Here is a 12,323-nt window from a genome sequence, read left to right as displayed (position 1 = left end):
CAGATTTTGAGTGTGTGTGTGTGTGTGTGTGTCTCACCGGTGTCATTCCATCACTGTCCAGAGAACTGTCAGGCAACTCCACCACCATTGGGTACCCTGACTTTTGAAGGACATTAAAAGACATTAGTGTGAGCTGTGAGAAAGGCATTCCTACAGTAGTATACAGGATGAGTATGTCTTCTTGTTGTTTTTTTTTGTTAAAAAAAAAAAAAATCAAGATTCATAAAGATGCATACAGAATAGTTTTTTTTTAGTTGCACCTTTACACTGTAAAGGAAATGAAAATTGTGAGGTGCCTAGAGGTTCACAAAACTATCTGAGAGGTACCTTGCCATTTGAAGAGATCCTTGCTGTTTGCGGAGGCAGCATCATGGAGTATGATTGGGTGATGACATCCCTGCCCTCTGTGCTCTGGGCATCAGTAGTAAATGAGGAGGAACTGAGCGTATCTGACGATTCTGCACGTAGCATGGTCTGCAAAATGCAATTCAGTTCAACTTAGTTACACGAGCCACACTCATGCATGTATATTCCATTCCAAACGGTCAATCATTTCTTGCTTTCCTGAATTCATTTCAATTCAATTAGCAAACTCGTTTTACTCTGGCCAAACTCAGCTTATCGGAAAGGTACGGTATTAACATGTCACTCAAGCTAGAGATCTGCCCATATGCTCTGGATTATAACCCACCCTCAGCTCTGGCAGGAAGCCATTATTTAGCTTCAGACATTCACACACCAGAGTGTAAACCCTGTAAACAGCATCAGAGCATTTCGGAAGAAGAGAGCTTTCGGTAAAGACTTTCAGAATGACACATTTGAAATCCCTTCAGAATGGCTGCTACATCTGCTGCTGGGTCTCTACTGAACCCACGGGTTCTGAATAAGCAGTTTCTGGAAGAAAAAAAAAAATCTAGGACAAAATAGTGTTAAAGTCGGTTGCCTCACCTGACTCAGCTGTCGCGCATTTGCATCCTGGGTATTGTGGGTCACGTCAGAGGAGAGCTGAGAGAGTACAGAGATGGGAGGGAGAGAGACAAAGAGCACGTTTGAGTATGGAAATCCCCTAAACATTATGGCTAACTTGCATATACATGACATACACACACTCTCAAGCACAGTCACTAACTACAGAGACACAGACAAGCTGAAAAATGCTATGATTTTTGAACAGTGACAAAAAAGAAGTGATAAGGATCATTCTACATTATCAAATCTGATGGTCTAAACACAACACACAAGTTTAAAAAAACAACAACACCACTAAATTCACAAACCTGTATGATCTCTGTGTAAGGTTTCAGTATGCCAGTTATATCTAAATGTGTGCTAAAAACATAAGCGTGTCCTATTTTATATCAACCATCTGTTCTACTAAGCATGACAGTTCTCTAGAGAGGCTGCTATGTGTTAGTTCCTGTATGTCAGCTGAAATAACTGTCAGAGTTAAGGTTCTTCCTGTTCAGTAAAAAAAACGAAAATCACACCCAACTTACAGCAGCAAAGTTCATCAATCTGCTTTCAAATTATAATCCAGCAAATTCCAGCTCTGCTTAATCCAGGGAACAGTCTGTTACTTTGTACAGCTTCATGAAAACTATCCCTCATGCCACACTCAACATATCTGAGGCACAGCTCCAACCCACATCAGTCTCCATTTAGAACTTCCTCAATTAAAGGAAGGTGGCATAATCAGCATGTTAAATATCTCTCTCTCTATGTCTCTCTCTGTTTCTGTCTCACTCACTCACTCACACACACACACGCACACGCGCACATGCACACACACACACAGAGGAACAAGGAACTGCAGCATGGTTTAAGTGATTTTCCGTCATTTAAACGCACTCTCTCTCTTGCTAACAAAACAACTCTTACCACATAAGCATTACGTGGCATTTTGCAGCAATCTGCATGTGGCGTGGTGTGTGTGTGTGTGTGTGTCCGGTTGTCAATGTAGAAACCTGGTCTGTCCCTCAGCATCAGATCTACAGGCATTACTCCCTTTACACTAGAAGCATTAGCTAAACAAAAAGCTATTTGAGGCACATAAATAAATAACTGAGGATGGAAAGCATAATCCCCTTTTTAATTTAACTCTGCCTTCTGCTCTAATCTGCACACTCATCCTCAGGCAATCTGCCATCATTTTGTGTGTGTGTGTGTGTGTGTGTGCGTGTGTTTGATTGTCTGTCCTTATTGTCTAGATAGAAGTAAGGGACTGTGCAGAGACCTTCAGAAAACGCAGAATTTCTGCTTCCTGTTTATATGATCATTTCAGTCCGACTTTTCATCTAAACTCTGCAGGTGATCAGGACATTTTATATGTTCAGTCTGTACACAGAACACCTCACACGGCCAGAGCACAGCCAAGCCTACTCTACCCGTCATCATCAGACTCGGACGCAATTCCACCAGATCCTCAAATCGGGCTTCGACGGTATGGTCACACTCTTTTTCTCGTTCAATTCTGAACATATAGACGAAACCTCTGCTTCTGTTGGACACGGCTGAACCCTCCGGTGCACAGCAAAATCCCCAGTACCTAGACGTGTTGAATGAACTCTTTGGGTGTTCATTTGTGTCCAATTGTACATGAACAAACACTGTAGCTCTACTGGTTTTATTTCAGAACGGACATATATATCAGTGTTAACCACTCTCGTTTTGTGTTCTGTGTTTTTCCTGTTTAACCATATCAGACCACACATACGCTGGTTCATCTACTATCTTAGTTGGTGATCTCTTGAGCAGGGGTGTCCAATCTTATCCGGAAAGGGCTGTGGTAGGTTCAGGTTTTCATTCCAACCAAGCAGAAGCCACACCAGAGTCTATTGAAAGACAAGACCAACTGATTAAACGGGTGTAATCAGGTGTGTCCTGCTTGGCTGGAATGAAAACCTGCACACACACCGTCCCTTTCCGGATAAGATTGGACACCCCTGCTCTAGAGGAATGATGTAGAATTTTTTAAAAATTTTTATTTGTTTGTTTATTTATTTATTTATTTTAAACATGGCTGAAACACAGTTTATATTTAAGGCTGAAACAAGAACATGGCCCCTTGTTTGTGCATTACAGTAAATCATTGTGACTTCTGCCTAACAGGAGTTTCAAGGCCTTCTTCATGTATGCTTGAACAATTTAATATGTGGTAAGTAGATTGGGGAAAATTAAAAGAAAAAAAAAATTATGTTTACCAAACTTTCACAGTATATGTATCCCAGGAAACCAACTAACTATCTAGAGCATAGGTGTAAAAAAAATAGCAGCCCAAAAAATAGTTCTAACTCCAGGCCACCAACTGAATTTCTAATCTGTGTTTCTTAAAATAAAATGTCTTGTGGACTTTAATTAACTTGAAAGGTTAATTAGAGCTAGTCTTTGTTATTCCACCAGGAGCAAACTAGAGCAATAAACTGTCAATTATTCTGCAAACTACAGTCACCGCCCACCTTTACTTTCATGCAGTTATCTAATCAGCCAATCACGAGGCAGCAGCACAATGCATAAAATCATGCAGATACAGGTCAAGAGCATCAGTTAATGTTCACTTCAAACATCAGAATTGGGGAAAAATGTGATCTTTGTGACTTTAACCGTGGCATGGTTGTTGGCTGGTTTGAGTATTTCAGAAACTGCTGATCTCCTGGGATTTTCCTCGTGTGAGCGGAGGGTCTGCAGGCTGAAACACCTTGCTGATGAGAGAGATGGAGGAGAGGAGAGCAGAGTGTCCAGACTGGGCTGAGCTGACAGGAAGTCTATAACAGAAAGTAACTCAAAATATTCACTCTTTACAACCATGTTGAGCAGAAAAGCATCTCGAACACCCAGCACATCAAACCTTGAGGTGGATGGGCTACAACAGCAAAAGTCCACATCAGGTTCCACTCCAATCAGCCAAGATCAAGAACCTGAGTCTATCATAGGCACAGACTCACCCTAAATGGACAGTTGAAAATGAGTTGCCAGTCTTGTCCAGTTTAACTGAAGCTCTTGACCTGTATCTGCATGATTTGATGCATTGCGCTGCTGCCACATGATTAGCTGATTAGACAACTGCATTAGATTAGTGAAGGTGTACAAGTGTTCCTAATAAAATTGATGGTGAGTGTATATTGATCCTTTTTTTAAATTGAAATTCAGGCCATATTATAGACTGCAACACTGCATAATATGGAGAGGTTCAAAGGAATGAACATTTATGCAAGGTACTATATGTAAATCTTAATAAATAAACAGATGTTGATATGTTATTGGTCAACTAAACTAATGTTTTTGGCTCAGACCACTTGACATACGAGTAATGCGACCTGTTACCTAAAATGAGTTTGACCTGCTGCTGTAGATCCTTTCTGCCATGTTACAGAATTCACCTGCATATGATCTGCTTGTTTATACAGAAACTGGAATAGATATAGACATATTGATGTTGTCTAGCAGATACCGTAAACGTTATAATGTCAAGGCTGAACACTCTGGGGGACCACACACACATATACACATATACAGTTTTTTTTTTTACCCTGCTCAAAAATGTGCTTCCTGAGTTGTAAAGGGGAAGTGACAGGTGGCTGGAGTCACATGGGGAAGTCCCAGGCTGTGTAACACTGGCCTGAAAATGAGGTGACAAGAACACGTGATATGAAACAGAATGAAAACTGGAAATATCAGAATGCCATAACATGTTTAGTAGTCATTGTGTTTAATAAAATCAACTAATTTAACCTAAAACCACAGAGTTGATTTTTAATGTGTTTGTGCAGGTGGATACCAAATACATAATGAATACAAAATGGTTACCGTGTTTTGGATATGATCACTCCGGCGAGCTCTACGTGGTGGTTTCCATGAACGCTCCTTGGTAACACTGTTGACGTAGTAAAAGCGACCAGATGCAGGGTCTTGATACTGCTCCCACAGCTGCAGCATCTGCAAAGGCTTCTGGCCTGGGACTGGGCTAGGGACCTCTGCCCATTGCTTCCTCTGCGTGTCTGTCAATGAATTTTGAGAGCTGTAGGTCTGAAAAGAAAGACGGATGAAGATTGGATTTAAAAAAAAAAGCAAAAAAAAAAAAGCATAGCAGCCATGTAAATTGTTTGCAATCATAATACACTGTATGTACATATAGTACACAACTTCTAAGCATCTTCTGAAGAGTACTTTTTTTACAGTACCAAAGTATAAACATTTCCACCACAGCGGTGATGAATTATCAATTCAGAAGGTGTGGATTAACTTTCTAGAACAGCACGGCTCTCACAGTAGTTTCCGGCTGTCACATAAATGATAGGTTTATATGAACGAGCCTGTACAAATACATTATTATTCCTATAATATTAGTTCACATGCACTGATATGGTGAACGCTGCACATAATCTATTAATAAATGGATTAAAATGTGCTAAGGTTTCCTGTTAGTAGATGTTTATGTAACATTTATGGAAGGAATCTTGGATGTCCACACTTTTCTAGTTTCCCGATATAGGAGAGTCTTCAACATAAAGCAGTCTGCACTTTCAGGTTTCACAGTCACATGACAAGCTGAATTTCTTTTTCAGAAAAAAGAGAGGCTGGTGATCGAAAAAAAAAAAAACTGTATACATATAACATAACTATAACATAAGTGATAACAGGAATGGACTTGGTTTGCAGACGTTTCATAGCATTAAATGTAACTATAAACCGTTAAAAGAAGCGTAATGTCATTCGTTAATCAATTACATATGGTAATCGTTGCAAAATTGCTGTGGTATTAGAGGAATAACACCTTGGACCATGCTGTTATAAGACCTCTTCAGGGTAGTTTCATTGCCCCAGCATGTATTATTTTCATATAACAGCATGGTCTTTCATGTGTTATAGCTTACTTATACCACAAAGCTTTTGAATGTGCAATTGTGACTAGTCAGAATGTGATTATGTTTCTATAACTGCTGGCTGGCTGGAAGATAAATCACAGGTTTATTGTAAAATATTCGTGTGTTTCTATAGTAATAATTTGCACAAATGGCAGATACTCAACATAATTAAAAAAAAAAAATTTAAACGTGCAATTATACAATTGATATTGTATAGTTTTCTGTGAAAAGATGTTTATTTAGCATTTAGGAAATATTCTCCAGTGTTAGTGCTTTGTAAAAGTCTGAGGTAATGCTGTAACTAAGCCCTTCCATCACAGAGGACTTTGGGGTTTCTTATTAACATGACAAGCTACACTTTCTGTCTTATTAACTTATGAGAGAGAGTATAAAAGAGAGGCAGGAACAACTGTTTATAGCTGTTATACCATATGTAATAACAGGAACTAACTTGTTTCAGTTTTTATGATTTTTTTTCTCCTTTTTTTTAAGTTTACTTTCACTCAAGTTATTATGATGAGAATTATACCTTCAGTTTTGCTTAGTGTTAATAGCAATAGTTAAGGTATTTAATATAAGAGTTAGTTCCTCACCAGTATGATAACATAAATATACACTATGTGTATTGAGTTACATTTAAAGACAGATAGAGGCAAACAAAACGAACAGGGCGAAAGGATAAAGCCGGAAGCAGAGTGAGAGACCATTAAACCATATCAAAGGTCCCCATTCCCCATTCCTATTGACTCGCAGACAATACAACATCAAGCTGAACAAAGAAAAAAAAACGTTTGTAAATCGCTTCAGCAAATTAAACTCAAGTACCTCAACCTACATAGTATCTCCCCATGGTTAAATTATTTGCTTAAAGAGGTCAAAAAATGAATGGGTACTGGCCTTGTATTGAAGTAACTCTATCCTAGTAGAGCTTGACAAACATGTAACTGTCACTCACCACCAGGTGGCTGCTCTGGAGTAGAAACAACAGCAGGAACAGCAGAAGATACACTTGAAGACATGATAATTAAATTACTGTATTTTATGTCCCACAGGTTCAGCTATTTTATCATGGTTAACTCTTTTTTTCCACTGGTTTTGGAGATGCCTGTGTTCAGCAATGCATTTACATTATTTGGGTTTTCATACTTCACAGTAGTGTGGTTACTGGCTCATACAAAACTAGACACTCAGGGCTTTAGGATTCTGCAGTTTTTACATAATATTTATTTATTTATTTATTTATTTTTACCTAGCCTACTAGGTTTAAATATTTGAACTGTACTGTATCAGATGTATACAGTGTTTTACTATAATTATAATAATAAAAAAGCTTTAACTGTGCTGTCCCTTTTATCTCTATACTGATGTTGTTGTGGAGAAATATGAATTGATTGCCCAGTAGAGGGCTCACACCTTCATATCGCCCTGCTCACCAGCAGCTAAAGTCTCTACGCACAGCAACCCGATAGTGTCCTGACTAATCTTATAACCGACTTGCGGTTAAACTAATTAGTTTGTGTATACTGGTTGAAAATGTCCGATAAATCGATTTCTATTACGTTGGCGGAATAGAATGCAAGTGTACTGCAAGAAATCGTTCATCACATACACTATACGGCCAAAAGTATGTGGACACCGGACCATCACACCAATATGTGGGTCTTCACCACCCACAACGGTTGCCACAATGTTTGACGTACACAATCATCTAGAATGTTCCAGGATGACAATGCCACTGTGCACAACACAAGGTTCATGAAGACATGGTTTGCCAAGGTTGGAGAGGAAGAACTCGAGCGGCCTGCACAGAGCCCTGACCTCAACCCCACTGAACACCTTTGGGATCAACTGTAATGCTGACTGCACACCTGGCCTCCTCACCTGACATCAGTGTCTGACCTCACTAATGCTCTTGAGGCTGAATGAGCATAAATCCCCACAGCCATGCTCCAATATCTAGTGGAAAGCCTTCCCAGAAGAGTGGAGGTTATTATTATAACAGCAAAAGCGGGATGTTCAAAAAGCACATACGGGTGTGATGGTCAAGTATCTATAATCTTTTAGCTATATAGTATTGTGCAATATTTTCCCTGAATTTTGTGTTATAGATATCATATATGTGTATTCACAGATGGCCAACAGGGCTGTTTTCATATAAAATATGATTAAATAAGATTGAGTATTTTTCTCAAGCTTATCTTTTTAAATGTATTGTATCTCATGCTACTATTTTCAAAGCAAGCCTAACTAATGAAGCTATGTGTGCAGAACCCTACTGTAGAGCACTTCCTCTATCTCAACCACCATTTTAGCCTGAAGCAGGCATTTTAAGTTTCAGTACACATATTTAGCATCTGGAGATGTGTCATTCATATGTCACTTTCAAATCACTTTTGGACAGGAAACTGTTGTGGTTTACATGGTCTTTTCAACTACCATCAGCTTTGTTCATTGTTTGTACTTATGTGTGTATTTAACTGTGACCACTGTCTCGCTACAACACACAAACAACTAATGATTAATTCCATTCTATATGAATATTCTTGTTATTATAAGCTATAAGCTATTATACCACAGTGCTGCTGAATGCTCGAATCTGATCCGATGATTCATGTTCTACAACAGCACGGCTCTGACAGTAGTTCTGGTTGCAAAATTTAAATGAATTATTTGAATGCGTTCCTTCTAATATGTAATCATTTCAACCTTAACAACTAACATTCGTACTTGTATGGTGGACATGTTGCGTAAACGGATTTTTAAAACATGCATAGGTGTTGGTATGGCAAGGTTTTCTGTGATGAGACATTTAGTTAATGTTTATGAACATTTTCTTGGTAACATGACAAGCTTCTTTTTTTGTCTTATTAACAGCAGCAGAAAAAAAGAGAGCCTGGTGAAGGAATGTTATAACAGGAACTAACTTGTTTCACAGATGTTCCTCAACATTAAGCAGAAATATAAATGGATAAAGAGCAATACATGTTGTTCTTAAATAGATGATCAGTTGTAAATTGTTGGCAAATTGCTTCAGTATAAGAGGAAGAAACCACTTTGAGACACGCTGGTTTTGGAACTAAAATATGGCTAAAGAATGTGTGGCATTATAATGATGACGTTATAGAGACAGTAAATACGACAATGAGAATCTCACTTCTCACTATGCATTCAAAGAGATATCATGAATTTACCGTAGGCAGCAAGGGTGTGTGTGTGTTGTGTGTTCGTCTGTTTAACAGGCTGCCACCTCAGTGCACACTCCATCCGAGTGCTAAATCAGACCACATAGCAGAGCTCAGAGCTCCAGTTTTCAGCATAGACTTTTTATGGGGCTATATAAAGAGCTCAGTGTAAAATGTGTGTATGTGTGCTGAGTGTGATTTATAAATGGATGGAGTGATGATGTGACCTATGTGTATCTGTAATCTCTGATTACTCAGAGACATAAGGTACAGTCCCCTCCAAAATTATTGGAACAGCAAGCCCAAATATTTTGTTTGTGCTGAAGACTTTTGGGTTTGAGATCAAAAGTTGAATATGAGGTGATAGTTCCGAATTTCAGCTTCCATTTCCTCATATTTACATCTAGACGTGTTAAACAACTTGGCACAATGTGGCACCTTTGGTGGCAGCCCAATATTTGGTTGCATATCCGTTGCTTGCAATAACTAGATCAAGCTGGTGACCCACTGATATCACCAAACTGTTGCAGTTTTCTTTTTTTTTGTGCAATACAAAAAAAATGCTATACAAATCAGTTAAGTATTGCAGTATTACAAAACAAAGAAGAGCTTTTCCAATACCAATACTAAAACCTTATCTGCCGATACCGATACCCACTACTGATATTGCTTTCTTTAAAAACTACTACGCTTTAAAATGTTTTTCTAAACTAAAGAACTTTAGAACTCTTTACAAAAATCATTTACATTGTAAATATAATAAAGTGTAATAAAATTGATCCTAATAAAAGAAAAAAGTCAACCTTCTTTATATGTCAACATTTCCAGTTCAAAAAAGAAATTTATTTGCCATATCCAATTCCAATCTTTGCCATTTGTTACAGGATCTGATATCTGATAAGCTTTCTCTAATATCTGGATGGTATCGGCCCCATACTGATAATGGGTATCAGATCAGTGCCATCTCTAATAGAAAGAAAGTAATCTTATTAAAGTAAAGCCACATTTATTAACATGGAAGCGTATTGGACATGGTGCTGCTGCGCAATTTATTCACCATGTTTAGTGAAAAATGGACCTCACTAACTGCCACATGTTACCAGTAGCTCCCCCCTAGTGGAAAAATTCAGCCTTCTAAACATGCGTGAATGAGTGGAAGAGTGAGTGAGTGAGTGGAAGAGTGAGTGGAAGAGTGAGTGAGTGAATGAGTGGCCGAGTGAGTGAATGAGTGGCCGAGTGAGTGAATGAGTGGCCGAATGAGTGGCAGAGTGTGTGAATGAGTGGCCGAGTGAGTGAATGAGTGTGTGAATGAGTGGCCGAGTGAGTGAATGAGTGTGTGAATGAGTGGCCGAGTGAGTGAATGAGTGGCCGAGTGAGTGAATGAGTGGCTGCATGAGTGGCAGAGTGTGTGAATGAGTGGCCGAGTGAGTGAATGAGTGACCGAGTGAGTGGCAAAGTGTGTGAATGAGTGGCCGAGTGAGTGAATGAGTGGCTGAATGAGTGGCCGAGTGTGTGAATGAGTGGCCGAGTGAGTGAATGAGTGGCTGAATGAGTGGCAGAGTGTGTGAATGAGTGGCCGAGTGAGTGAATGAGTGGCCGAGTGAGTGAATGAGTGGCCGAATGAGTGGCAGAGTGTGTGAATGAGTGGCCGAGTGAGTGAATGAGTGGCCGAGTGAGTGAATGAGTGGCAGAGTGTGTGAATGAGTGGCCGAGTGAGTGAATGAGTGTGTGAATGTGTGGCCGAGTGAGTGAATGAGTGTGTGAATGTGTGGCCGAGTGAGTGAATGAGTGTGTGAATGAGTGGCCGAGTGAGTGAATGAGTGGCCGAGTGAGTGAATGAGTGGCCGAGTGGCCGAGTGAGTCAATGAGTGGCCGAGTGAGTGAATGAGTGGCTGCATGAGTGGCAGAGTGTGTGAATGAGTGGCCGAGTGAGTGAGTGAGTGGCTGCATGAGTGGCAGAGTGTGTGAATGAGTGGTTGAGTGAGTGAATGAGTGTGTGGATGAGTGGCCGAGTGAGTGAATGAGTGTGTGGATGAGTGGCCGAGTGAGTGAATGAGTGTGAATGAGTGGCCGAGTGAGTGAGTGAGTGACTGCATGAGTGGCAGAGTGTGTGAATGAGTGGTTGAGTGAGTGAATGAGTGTGTGGATGAGTGGCCGAGTGAGTGAATGAGTGGCCGAGTGAGTGAATGAGTATGTGAATGAGTGGCTGCATGAGCGGCAGAGTGTGTGAATGAGTGGCCGAGTGAGTGAATGAGTGTGTGAATGAGTGGCCGAGAGAGTGAATGAGTGGCCGAGTGAGTGAATATGTGGCCGAATGAGTGGCAGAGTGTGTGAATGAGTGGCCGAGTGAGTGGCTGAGTGAGTGAATGAGTGGCAGAGTGAGTGAATGAGGGAGGGAGTTACAAATCAGGTCCATGAGCCACTACTGAGTCTGTGCTTCAACCCAGCAATCATTCAATAGTAATTCACAGGATACCTTAGAAGGAAGTCAGGCAGCATTTCAGGTAATAAAAAGCCCCTTACTGGAATCTACCAGGTATTCTTATTTTGTTCTCCACAATCTCTTTTAGCTACGAAAGTTATACTTAGTAAGCTAGCTGGCTACCATTGACCACAGAGCTGCACAAAGCCTTGTGAAGTGAGTACACTTACAATGTAAACATAGCTCATAGATCAAAACAAAGAGAATCCTTTCCTCTTCAAGAGTTTTCATCTAGCTAGCTAAATGTTAGCTACCTAGCTTGGTTTCTTTGCTCTGTGCTAAGTTTTGAAACCACACAACAAGAACAGTTACACAGTCCATACAGGATTTCAAGATTTGTTGTGATTGTTGCAGCCAAAAATGCTTGATTTTGCTGCGGCTTTTCCCCCCTCAAAATTTGCTATTCAATTTGCGTTTCAAATGAGTTTTTTGTGCTTGTTTGCGGAAAACTACTTGAATTAGCCTTTTTGACGCACATGAATCGAAGAGGGCTTTGGCTGAATGCGCGTTGTGATGAAGTCACATGACGCATCTTGGCCCAAATCTGCAGAAATTTTGAAAAATTGCAAGGTCCTCCGAATATTGCAGTTTCCTTGATTTTGCGGTAATTTCTGTGATCACAAAATCGCTAATTCCTGGAGGACTGTTTACGGCGCATCAGTGGCGATTAGATCAACAATGCACAGAATACGGAGAGATAAGAATGGAGCATAAACATAAGACAGACTGAGCTCAAGAGCTAAAAGACAAGTTTTTGTTATAGGGGTGTGTCCTCGCTTTTTCACCTACTAATCCGTA

The 12,323-nt window shown here is 40.0% G+C and overlaps 1 protein-coding gene across 4 annotated transcripts in view; it reads right to left on the bottom strand.

Annotated features, from left to right (window-relative positions):
* arhgap9 (Rho GTPase activating protein 9) overlaps positions 1–12,323 on the bottom strand; it is a 49,320-nt gene that overhangs the window by 17,833 nt on the left and 19,164 nt on the right. For all 4 annotated transcript variants that reach the window (XM_053636102.1, XM_053636103.1, XM_053636104.1 and 1 more), the window contains 5 exons: positions 4,804–5,022; positions 4,526–4,615; positions 949–1,005; positions 328–474; positions 38–100 (listed from right to left, as the gene is read on the bottom strand). In XM_053636102.1, coding sequence (XP_053492077.1) covers positions 38–100; positions 328–474; positions 949–1,005; positions 4,526–4,615; positions 4,804–5,022 — 576 coding nt within the window. The remainder of the gene's footprint in view (positions 1–37; positions 101–327; positions 475–948; positions 1,006–4,525; positions 4,616–4,803; positions 5,023–12,323) is intronic.

The sequence above is a fragment of the Ictalurus furcatus genome, chromosome 11 (assembly GCF_023375685.1).
Source record: "Ictalurus furcatus strain D&B chromosome 11, Billie_1.0, whole genome shotgun sequence".
In the NCBI taxonomy this organism is placed as follows: Eukaryota; Metazoa; Chordata; class Actinopteri; order Siluriformes; family Ictaluridae; genus Ictalurus; species Ictalurus furcatus.
Note: the sequence above shows the minus strand (reverse complement) of the source record. Positions and strands in the feature narration are given on the sequence as shown.